The sequence below is a fragment of the Ostrea edulis genome, chromosome 6 (genome assembly GCF_947568905.1).
Source record: "Ostrea edulis chromosome 6, xbOstEdul1.1, whole genome shotgun sequence".
NCBI classification, from domain to species: domain Eukaryota; kingdom Metazoa; phylum Mollusca; class Bivalvia; order Ostreida; family Ostreidae; genus Ostrea; species Ostrea edulis.
Genome location: NC_079169.1, coordinates 76,359,922 through 76,372,478, shown reverse-complemented (window position 1 = coordinate 76,372,478; position 12,557 = coordinate 76,359,922). Strand labels below are relative to the sequence as shown.

The window sequence follows — 12,557 nt, the reverse complement described above, 5'->3', positions numbered from 1 at the left end:
AACCTCAAAATGTCACCCCCCCCCCCCCCTGACCTATCAGATACTTCTCCACAGCTGAAAATTCTGGATTCATTCCCAATGTATGTTCATATAGACTTCTGCTTTTGATCGCATGTGAGTGACCACTTCACAGGAACTTTTCAGTTTTCATTCCTGGCGTGCAAGTTGTACATTTCATCCCACTTTGACTGTTATGTACACGTCCTGTACAGACACATTTTATTACCTGTTTGTCAAACATAAAAGTTTTGGTATAACATTGTCCATTCCTACCTGAAGCACTGTAAAAGTATTTATTGCCGGTTGATGAATAGGGAAGGGGCATGATACACCAGGTAAAGGCAATCTTACCTGTCCCATTCTTCACTTACATCCAGGTAATTGCAGATAGAGATTTTAGCACATGCATTTAAAAGTTTATTATTTTGTGATGTGTATGAATAAATGGTGGATCAAGGAATAGTGTCAGCGTGAGACTGGTTTTGACAGATCCATAGATCAATTGTTTGTACATTTCAGGTTGCTTTGACAAAGAGAGAAAATGTAATCATTTGATGATTGACATAGTGTAGTCTGCACACCTACACAATTTTTTCGCCATGATTGGGGTGTACGCTGTACATCTTCCATCATGAAAAGTACAATACGGAATGACAATCCCACGGTTCTGTGGAGTGTAAATAAATTATGCTAATCAAAATGTATGTTGACGTAGGAAGAATCATTAGTATGCATATACATGACATTAATTTTATGAAAGTTTAGGCATTTCTGTGAGTAAAAGAATTTTTAGTTTCTTAAAGGTTGTTGCACAAATACAGAGTAGCAAAAAGAAAAAGAAAATGTTCAATTCATAAATAATTGTTTTATATATGTTTTGCTTTAAGGAATTAAATTCCAAGGCTTAAATGATGAGTGTGGGTGTCTGATCAAGGTGGAAAAAATGTGCCTTTTAAATGAATGCCACACCTACCAGTGAAATTTCTATGGGGTTTAATTAGTCATCTGTAGCTGTAAATTTCTGTCCTAGATGTGTCAGTTTTTATTTAACTGGTTGATAGGCAGACCCATTCAGTTTTGCGGGGTACTGTGAACAGGTTGTGAGTTAGTATTAAGATAGCCTCACCTTAGAAAGGGTGGGGTTTATGATTGAATCACAAGTGGGCAACTCACGATGATAATGGGTTGATATCACCCTGAAGTATTTGCATGATCTCTTGGAAAGCAAATTAAATAAGAGTAAAATTTGTACTATTGAATACTAGTGATTGCTTAGCAATGGAAGTATTTCATCCATTGAGTTTATTATTGAAAATTACTGTTACATATTTTATTAATTAAAAGTAAGGAAACAAAAATGATATATTCAGCAGTCATTTACCTTAATCAGGATTAGTGACTGATTATGTATTCGTTTCTTAGTGACTCGACTACTACAAGTAATTATGGTATGTTAGTGTCCACTGGCTTGCTCATTGAAAAACAGCATGAGAGCAAAAGGGGCACAGCTAAGGTGTTCTCTTATCTTCCAGAGATTTTTTCTCTCCAAAAAGTGACTTATTTCCTGAATTATAAAGTAGCTAAAATAGTTCTCACTAAATATATACAGTGATCCCCTGTTATAATGCCAACATTTGTACTTATGTAATTTTGGCATTATAATGGGGGTGGCATTATATCGGGGGAGGGGTGTGTGTACAGCTGTCATAAGAAATCAAACAAATTTTATTTACTGCATCAATGTGCTATTAGATTTCAGGGTGTCCGCCATACTCAGATTTAAAAAACAATACTGCATATTTGAACTCAGATGATTATCGTTTATGTAACTATTATCTGCTCCAAACTTTGATACTTGGAGGACTAACAGTGGATAATTGGTTAAGCCTGCTCACTGAAATTTTCCTGCCGTTAATAGCGATAATTAGCGGGGGTGATTATAATGGTAATTGACCAAATGGTACCTGTAAATAGGTTGGCGGATGGCGGTATGCGGAGGATGGCGTTATAACGGGGTTTTACATAGCGAGGAAAACGGGACTTTGAACTTTTTTGGCGATATGCGGGGGTGGCATTATAACGGGGGGCAATATAACGGGGGATCACTGTATACTCATTTTCATGGAAAAATCTCCCTATTTGTGTCTTGCTAAAAATTACACATATATGGTAATATATTTTACAATAAATGATCGTGATCTATTGATATGAAGGGATTCCTTAAATATAATGTTAAGTGTGAGTTGAACAGATACATGCACATAATCTGTCAGTAAAACTAGTTGGAATAGTTGATTTTTTTTTTTTAAACTTAAGAAAAAGATTACCCAGAAAATTAATTCAAACAGTAAAATTATATCATGTATATATTTTTGAGAACTTTACTTAATCCTGCATTGGCAATGTTTTCTTGTGCAAAAATAAGTTCTGAATAATTTTGTGTTTGTTCATAATTATGAGCAAATTGGACCTTCATGAAATTTCTATCTTGTAATGTCTATCTACAAATGGGGTAATGGGAATTTGACTTTATGTCCTTGACCCTTCCACTTTGGCTCTCTCTCTCTCTTTCAAGCTCTTTTGAGATAGACAGATTAAATTTCCATCTACATTAGAAAAATACCTGGTGTACGTATTTCATATATCCCACAGATGTTATCTTGGCATGCAATGCACATCACACAGACTGTCATTGTTTGATTATATAATGTAGTACTTGAAACATGAGACATGTTTAGAGATCATTGTACATAAACACACATACATATTTGAAATACTTTAAATTTGCTTTATTGAATCTGAATTATAAATCAATATGTGAAATAAATTCTTCAAAAACTTAAAAACAAATTCCATGGCAAGAATCAATACAGGTGCCCAGATCCTCGCCAGCGGGCATTCCACGCTATAAAGATTTTGGGGAACAAGACTTCAGTGCATGCTAGGCAACAGAAGATCTGGATATCAGAAAACTTAGCCTAATCTATGGAGGCAAAGCAGACAGAAAATTCAATAAATGATCCAAGGTCATAAATATATAGATAAGACAAAAATGGCATAGAAAATATATGTTGCTTAGATATAAAAAATTAGAAAAATTATGTTAGACATTCAAAGTAATAAATCAACTTATTATTGTAAAAATGTATTACCAGTGACCAGAAATTGATAGGTTTCACCGATTGCTTCAGAGTTGAGTACAGGTAGATCGAGTGCCTTGTAGAAAATTATTGGCCCAATTTATCAAATTTTACTGCTCTTGCCAGCAGTCATCAATCTTGAGACTTTACCCAAATGTTGACATTTTCACCTAATATTGTAGAAACAAGTGTGACAATTTGAAAGCACAATTCCAAATGAGCTATGTATTTCTTCCATATAGCCTTGAGCAAACATTGTACTTATCTTCTTGCAATGTTAGGTATACTTCTACCCAAATATTCACAAACTAATTTTTTTTCTTGCGTTTAAAAGTATGTCAAAGATTCAAGAGAGATTTATCGCAGTTACGATCAGCGTCAACAAAATACTGCTTTTTTTTCACCTGGTATGTTTTACGAATTGCTGTATTATTCAAATGTAGGGCAACTACAATCTGCTTCAGCTGTTCGGTATGGTTGAATGGCAATGTAAATATGCTGATGCAGGATCTCAATTGGTGTACAAACTTAATAATGGAACAAAGAAGATTGTGGCTGGTTGTTAAATATATCCTTTACTATTTGTGTATTGTAAGCATCATGCTCTATTCATATTTTGCTGTAGATGTTTTTTGTCCTATGATAAGACTGCAAAATGATCAAGGCCAAAAATTTTTCAGAATTGAAGCTAATTTTTTATCATTTGTATAAACTACAAAGCAGTCAACAATTTAATATTTGAAAATAATGTCTGATTAAGAATTTAAAGTGAAGTGAAGGAATATTGTTACAGCAGAATTGTGACATCATCCACAGCCATTATCTGACATCAATGAATCGGTCTGATGAATCAGATTGCGTGTTACAAATGAAATTGCTATTTTTACTATTGTGTAATGTTACGCAAAATTTTTAGCATGCTGAAGCAGAGACATATATCTCCCTGGTTTTTTTGGTGAAAATGCACACACTGACTTAAATGAAGAATACCATCTTAATAATCAAAGATACCATGGTCAAACTTTCCAAATCTTATCACTAAAACATTTAAGATACAATATTTTCAGAAGGTATTTCACTTTAAAGTTAAATGAGAGTGAAGTTTTAAAGGTAACACATGCCCCAAACGCGGCCAAATCAGCGAGATTTCAGGAATTGTTTACGATTTGCCTATATTTTTTTTCTTCCAAATACATATATTGTATTTGTTAATCATCAAATCATTTCAAAACTTGTTAAATTCAATTCCAATTTCTGATAGGAATGAAATAAACTTAAATTAATCTTAACTTTAATTTGTGAAACCAATGAATGAAAATTAAGAAATTATGGGTGGGACTGTTGCATAAGTTTAATATAATGCTGCTGTAGGCGTTCCTTATGTCTCTGGCTGAAGTAAGTATAGATAAGAAAAGTTAGATATTAAGATAAGTTTATTCCAATTTTGGGCCCAGAGGGCATAACAGCAAGACAGCTTATAAAGAAGAAAATTAAAAAAAAAAGTTTACAACATTAACTACAGATTACATGAACTGCAATCTACATGTGGATGTAGCACGTGGGGGAAACGAATACATATATATATATATATATATACAAATTGCATATCAGGTGTATATACACAAGTAAATGAACAATATCAATATGCATTCAGTAGCTATGTCACATAAATGTTTTGGTTCTAACTGCAATAATGTTCATATGAAACACATGTACAACTGTTCTTAAGAAATCAATTTTGCTTTTTAAAATAAATGAGGGTATGAATTGCGACGCTTGGTGCTGGCAGACCTCATGATGTGCGTTCATAAAAAGTATGTCAGAGTGAAGAGTTGCAGTTCATACCCTCATGTATTTTCAAAAGTGGAGTTAATTTCTTATACATGTATTTACATCCTACTTTCATTTTCTGCCAAAATTCCCAGGTGTGAGAATAGATGTACTATATTAGTTACATAGATGTTTACAACTGCATTACGTTTATCATTGATATGACAGGCAAACACATTAGAAATGTAATTGTATAAATAAGACCGGTGTAGGCATTGGCATTCCTTCCATGTGGAACTCCCGTGAAACGGTTCTGTAGCAACCTATTTGTAAATGCAAGGAGATTGACCTAGTGCAGGGAAATTAAACAGTTGCTGAATAAAAGGTTAATGACAGTATTGTAGGTAGTCTTTATTTTAGGCTGACTGTGGGACAGTGATCTATTGTTCTGCATCTCGCCCTCCAGCTGAGCAGGGTAACACATCATTTGGTTTCTCGGTACTGGTAGAATATGTACAGGTAAACTGAAAAGTGGCAAAGAAAGTTTGTTTTTAAAGATTTCTAACAGATGTATTTTTTTTTTCTTCTTTATATTTGAATTTATTGACAATAGCACCTGCACAATCACTATTGTTATTGAGAAGCCATTTTCACCAGTATATAAACAAAAAACATAGTGTGCACTGGCGGTCTTACTAAACAGAGTACGATAGATTACATTAGAGTATGTTGGTAAAATTTCACAGTTCAATGGAATTAAACCACTTTTTGTAGGTGTTGTTACTTTAGTTTAAGCTGATAAATATATATCTGGAATATAGTGTGTTAGTTTTCATTATTCTAGGATATATTTCATAAATCATTTGAGGTTACAGTTTACCGTTTGACCCCAATTACGATCAAATTTAACTATGTATAAAAAAATACTACCGCATGGTATCTAAATTTCCAAGATCATGCTTTTATTTTATTTTTAAAAACCAAATAAAGAAAATATAAATGAATAAATAACAAATTTAAAAAAAAGGGGGGGGGTTAAAGAAATGATATTACATTATCATCTCATTTTGTCTATTTTATGGACTCTGAATACAGGATATCGGAACTAAAAAAAATTGGAACTCTTCAGAAAAAGAAGTTACGAAAATTATGCGTCACTTGGGCAACTCTTGTATACAAATTAGTGATGGCTTATGACAACTTATTTTCTGATACAAAAATATTGGCTGGTTTGAAAGTTAATTTTTGAGAATGTTGCAGTTGTCATGTGACGTACTTATCATGTTATTATCATATACAACGTTTGTTATTGATATATGCAAAGATCGATTTATTAGCTGATCACTTGTTATAAATGACGCTAAACTGTGCCTGAACTCACTATATCTGAATTATAAATAACTAAGTGCTTGTCTACTGAAAGTTGCCCAAGTTAACGCGGAAAACGTGATCTCGTTGGGCATACTAAATATTAAAACCGCGACGGAATCAGAGGCAAAATAATGGTTCCAATATTTCATATTAAAAGTAAAATATTCTATTCTATTCTGTAAAATGAAAATTAAACTAACTATAAAGAAAGAAAACAAAATCAAAGATCATGCATTTATATTCCGAGTTACTGTCAATCATAATTGAAATTAATTACTGATGTAATATGTCACTCAATACTTTCTCAAAACAAAATAATCGGAATCGGAACGCCATAAATCTTAAATGTTTCCAAATATCGCTAAAAACAACTACTGTTGACAAATATTGCAGTGTTATTTTATAGAAATGTTTATATTTAAGTGGTATACAAATGGATTAACAATTGCATTAAATTATGTAATTTGAGCAGCATACTCTAGAGTACTCTGTTTAGTAGTTCCCGTGTGCTGGAGAAAATAAAAAAAACCAAATGACCCATATTGACCACTAGACTAAATATAAAGGCCCTAGGAAAACTAATTGTTCGTTTTGGATACATCAATCATGTTGATTTCAAATGGGAGTAAAGCTACCAGTTTGTGTTTAGTAACATTTTGTAACAGATGCAGGTTTTTTTTCCTGTTTATTCAAATTTATTGACAGTAGGAAGTGCACAACAGTAATCAGAGGAATCCCGGTCAAATACTCCGGAGAAGATCAAAGCCAAAAGCCAGTTGTCTCAATATCTACGGTACCTTTAGAAAAAAACGTTTTGGTATACATACTATGGAAGGGGAGATACCTGCAGTATGTTTATATACCAACATATATTCAATTAGTAAAGTATATAGATCAACACATTTCTTCAGTCTATAGTGTCTGTTATTGGAGGCAATGGATGTTTGCTTTCTTCACCTCTCACAGTCCAGACTGTTTAAAATCGTCTCTCAGACAGAGTAGTGAAGCACTGGCAAGGACGGAATGAAGGAATGGCACTACCTTACCTTATTTCTTAACATTTACATGTCATCAATGCCACATTCTCGCATTGTCCTTAAGGAATAACCATCAATTAGAAAAGTTTACCTAATAAGAGGAACTTGTTTGTTGAAAAAGGGATTGTTTTGGGAGAGTGTTTTTGATTAATAACATTGTTTGATAAAATAGTTGTCTTTCAATATCTTTATAGAAGGTATTCACTTCAATATGTCTTCCTCATGCCCTCATCTCCTTGAAAGTAGTAAATCAGGGTCTTAATCTCTGTGTACCAAAAACAGAATTTTGTCCTTAAGTACACTTTGACAGCATATCATGGACAGTGGACAGAGGTCAGAGATTCATTGTCGGGTAGTATTTTCTTTCCTGTTGGTTGGCAGTCTGCAAATCTGAAAGCAACTAGCAATTGATCCATGTGTTTTTGGTGTTCCTACAACATGACTCTGATGCTTGGATTTTAAAACATTCATATAATGCTGTTAAAATGCAATTTGACAAGACCTTTTTCTTTTTTATGAATTTTTGAATCACTAAATGTACATTGTCTCATATATTGTAAACATATTTTTTAGATTTCATACCCATCTTGATTTCAGATCTGTTTTTATTTCTTTCAAGTAAACTGTTCAGTACAATTTTGAACCACAAAAACTAAGAGTTCTTCATGATTTCTTGTTGCATCTGGAATTTAGATAACTTGCAATTACATGTATTAGACCAGTATATAGTACACAGTTATAAAATAATGTGACCAATTCCTGCTTTTGCACACCATTATTTGTCCTGTCAAATTACGTAATAGCTAGGATAATCTTTCTCAATTCACTTCAACACTTTATATAGCTGTCCACTGGATAAGTATATATTGAATGGATTTTATTCGTCTGTGTCATTTACATGCGATGGTGCAAGAAGTAGAACATTATTTCATATGTATTTGCTTTCAGTGAATTTCTTTATGTTCTCCACCTAGTATTAAAACTAGGTTTTCCTTTTAAGCAGTAAGGATTGGACGGCATCCAACTCATGATTTATACATGGCTAACTATCTATAACCTACATTGTACGCAGAAGAAATCTCCATACCTTGTTGATTTTATGTTTTTAAACTTGGATTTAAGATGCCTTTTACCAATGAATAAAAGAGATTTAGTGTCGAGGTTATTTTCCTTTTTACAGGATGTGTGCTGTGTGCAACCGAGCCTTCAACGATGCTTCTTTTGTGCGATATCCAAATGGAGTTGTGACTCACGTCCACTGTGCAAAAAACAGACATGTCTGCCCTGTGACTGGGAAACTATTCAGTACGAAACAATCTTGATGAAATTGCATCAGAAATAGAATATAATATATCTGTGTAAGCTGCATACATTATTGTTCCTGGTTCAAAAGAATTAAAATGCCTCGGTCTCCAAAGTATTAAAGAATACAAACCAAACAGCATGATGCGGGATGCAGTACATTGCATTGATGATGTATGAAAAATTATTGATTAATTGCATAGATTTAGATTTTATTTTAATTCAGCAATGATTTATTCATTTTTTTTAAAATCATTTTATAGACTAGATATATATATACAATAGTAATTGTTCTTAATATATATATATATATATATATATATATATAAATGGGATCTCCCATGGTTTGATATGATTTATATTCAACAAGTTGTGTGTTTTCTATCCCCTAGCCTTGGCGAGGGGATAGAAAACAGAGTTCGATATAAATCCTAGCAAACCACAGACCATGGGAAATTCTTTTTATCACATGTTAACCCCTCCCTCGGTTATTCATTTTATGTTGCTGCATTGTTGGGAATTTCACTTCTGATATTTTGTAAACAAACTACGTAAAATTTACGTTTGTGACGTCACAAACGGCGTAGGAAAACATAGCGTATACTAATAATTAAAATTTATGTAATGGGTGATATCCAATGGATAAAGAAGTAAACATGTGATATATATGTATATATGTGGTCATGTGTTTTCATGAAGTTACAGTTTGCTTGGTACATGTATAGGGCACTCATAAAGAGGATTGTCATGTCAATCTCATTTAACCATTTGTATGAGTGTACATGTTTGGGTAGTTCACAAAGGAGGAATGCTCACTGAATTTCACGTCTTATAACACTTTCTCTGAACAAACGGAAAAACAAGTTATGACGATTTGTTATCTTTCAATGAAATGGGATTGAAAATTACTTAGGATTCTTGACAAATATATTTAAAATTTCCTCTGACAGCTTGTCAAAATAATGTACACTAGGTTTCCTTTTCCCCGCCCTCTCCCCTCTCTAATGTCATCGATATCTGTATCTGAAAGAGTATGAATGAGTGCTAAGTTGATCCATTGATGTAAAATAGGACACTTGTGAAATATGGCAGGCACTTTAGAAAGTATACTGTCAAAAATGAAAATTACATAATATAGGTTGTTTACATTTATTTGAGTATAATTATGTCACATTACTGTTATTTTATTTAAATAAATAATTTGAAAATTAATGGTATGACTTTTTTATGTACTGAACATTGTATGCAAAAATGGGAGTATGGTCTATTTTTGGTTCAAATTATGAAAATAAATATCAATTAAGTAGGATTACTTTGATTTGCAATATTTTAAAAGTTCTGCATCAGCAAAGGTCAACAATGTCATCTGATCAAACAACTGGTTTGCCCTGGAAAAGTGGGACGTTAATGAAATCATTAATAATATTGACATGTTGAGTTGTGCACATGAGTATATCCCACTTTTCAGAAGATGAAATGTTGAAATTTTTACTTCAATATGAATATGTTGAAGGGGTTGTATGAACTCTGTATTAATCAAGGGGTATTGTGCATTTTAATTGTTTTGTAAAAATGTTATATCAGAAATCTAAGTAATATAACATGAAGATGTATAAATATAGAATGAAGGTGTAGGTGCAGCATGATCTAAGGTAAAGGTGTATGAAAGGTGAAGATAACGAACAGTGATCAATCTCAAAACTCCTATAATGAAAGGTGAAGATAACGAACAGTGATCAATCTCTTAACTCCTATGAGCAATACAAAATAGAGAGTTGGGCAAACACGGACCCCTGGATATACATGTACCAGAGGAGCACCAAATTAACATAAACTCAAATTATTGAAGATATCTTACAAGTATTTGAAGATATCATCAATTTAATTGCATTGTTCTCATCAATTCAATTGATGTACACATAAATGTAGCGAAACATTAATGTAATTGATTCATGCAATACTTGAACTATTGCTCTCTTCAATCTGAACTGTAGTGTACATCAATTTAATTGTTGATATTATCAATTCAAGACAGCAGCAATGCGCAATACCTCATCATGTCTCCCCCTCCCAGAATGTGGTCATATTGTTATAGTGTGAATTCTTCTTCAACCGCTGCAGTGGTCTAGAGGTAAAGCAAAAGGTTGGGGTTCGAATCCCAGCCACGACAGACTTTAGTCGTTAAAACAGGTAGTGACAGTTCCATCGCCAAACACTCAGCATCAGGTGCGAATGTCACGGGTCCTTGAAGATGACCTTAAAAATGGATGTCCCATGTCACAGTAAGTGTGGTACGCTATAGAACCCTCACTGCTCAATGGCCGTAAGCGTCGAGCATAGGCCTAAATTTGAAGCCCTTCACCGGTCTTGGTGACATCTCCATATGAGTGAAAAATTCTTGAGCAGGATGATAAACAAAATGCAATCAATCAATCTTCTTCCACTTCTCATACAAAGTTTGTCTGGGCCCTAACTTTTTCATGTAGGCCTTTGGAATGTGGATAAGCCATGATGAGACAGTGTAATTCGCATACCATTTTTGAACTTAAAATTGACCTTTTATGCAAAGGTCTAATGATAGAATTCTTTGGTCTTTTTTTTTTCTGGACTGTATTTTTGTTTTTTGTATTTTGACATAGGCCTTTGATATTTGGTATGTTTGTATACCATGATAAAATAGTGTGTCGTGTGCCATTTTTGATGACTTTTGACCATGACCTAGCTTTTATGTAAAGGTCAAATAATAGAATTTAGAATACATCCTAAAGTATCATTTAAAGAACAAGAGGCCTATGGGCCACATCGCTCACCTGAGTCACCTTGGTCCATATCAGAAGACTTTCCATACATATTTGCATGTAAAACCATAGTCCCTATTATGGCCCCAAACCTACCCCTGGAGGCCAAGGTTTTTGCAAACTTGAATCTACACTATGTCAGAAAGCTTTCATGTAAATGTGAACTTCTTTGGCCCAATGGTTCTTGAGAAGAAGATTTTTAAAGATTTTCCCTATATATTTGTATGTAAAACTTCGATCCCCTATTGTGGCCCCATCCGACCCCAGGGGGCCATGATTTTAACAAACCTGAATCTGCACTATATCAGAAAGCTTTCATATAAATCTCAGGTTTTCTGGCTCAGTGGTTCTTGGGAAGAAGATTTTTAAAGATTTTTCCTATATATTTGTATGCAAAACTTTGATCCCCTATTGTGGCTCCATCTGATCCCGGGGGCCATGATTTTAACAATTTAGAATCTGCACTATATCAGGAAGCTTTCATGTAAATCTCAGCTTTTCTGGCTCTGTGGTTCTTGAGAAGAAGATTTTTAAAGATTTTTCCTATCTATTTGTATGTAAAACTTTGATCCCCTATTGTGGCCTCATCCGACCCCAGGGGGCCATGATTTTAACAATTTAGAATCTGCACTATATCAGAAAGCTTTCATATAAATCTCAGGTTTTCTGGCTCAGTGGTTCATGGGAAGAAGATTTTTAAAGATTTTTCCTATATATTTGTATGTAAAACTTTGATCCCCTATTGTGGCCCCATTGGACCCCCGGGGGCCATGATTTTAACATTTTAGAATCTGCACTATATCAGAAAGCTTTCACATAAATTTCATCTTTTCTGGCTCAGTGGTTCTTGGGAAGAAGATTTTTAAAGATTTTTCCTATATATTTGTATGTAAAACTTTGACCCCCTATTGTGGCCCCATCCAAACCTCGGGGGCCATGATTTTAACACTTTAGAATCTGCACTATATCAGGAAGCTTTCATATAAATCTCAGCTTTTCTGGCTCTGGTTCTTGAGAAGAAGATTTTTAAAGATTTTTCCTATATATTTGTATGTAAAACTTTGATCCCCTATTGTGGCCCCATCCGACCCCAGGCGGCCATGATTTTAACAATTTAGAATCTGCACTATATCAGGAAG

General features: G+C 33.7%; 1 protein-coding gene across 1 annotated transcript in view; it reads left to right on the top strand.

The window, feature by feature from the left end:
- The window catches only part of LOC125648358 (transforming growth factor-beta receptor-associated protein 1-like), a 71,751-nt gene extending 61,919 nt beyond the window's left edge, over window positions 1-9,832 (top strand). The window contains exon 31 of the mRNA XM_048875371.2: window positions 8,499-9,832. Coding sequence (XP_048731328.2) covers window positions 8,499-8,640 — 142 coding nt within the window. The 3' untranslated portion in view covers window positions 8,641-9,832. The remainder of the gene's footprint in view (window positions 1-8,498) is intronic.
- The last annotated feature ends 2,725 nt before the right edge of the window (window positions 9,833-12,557 follow it).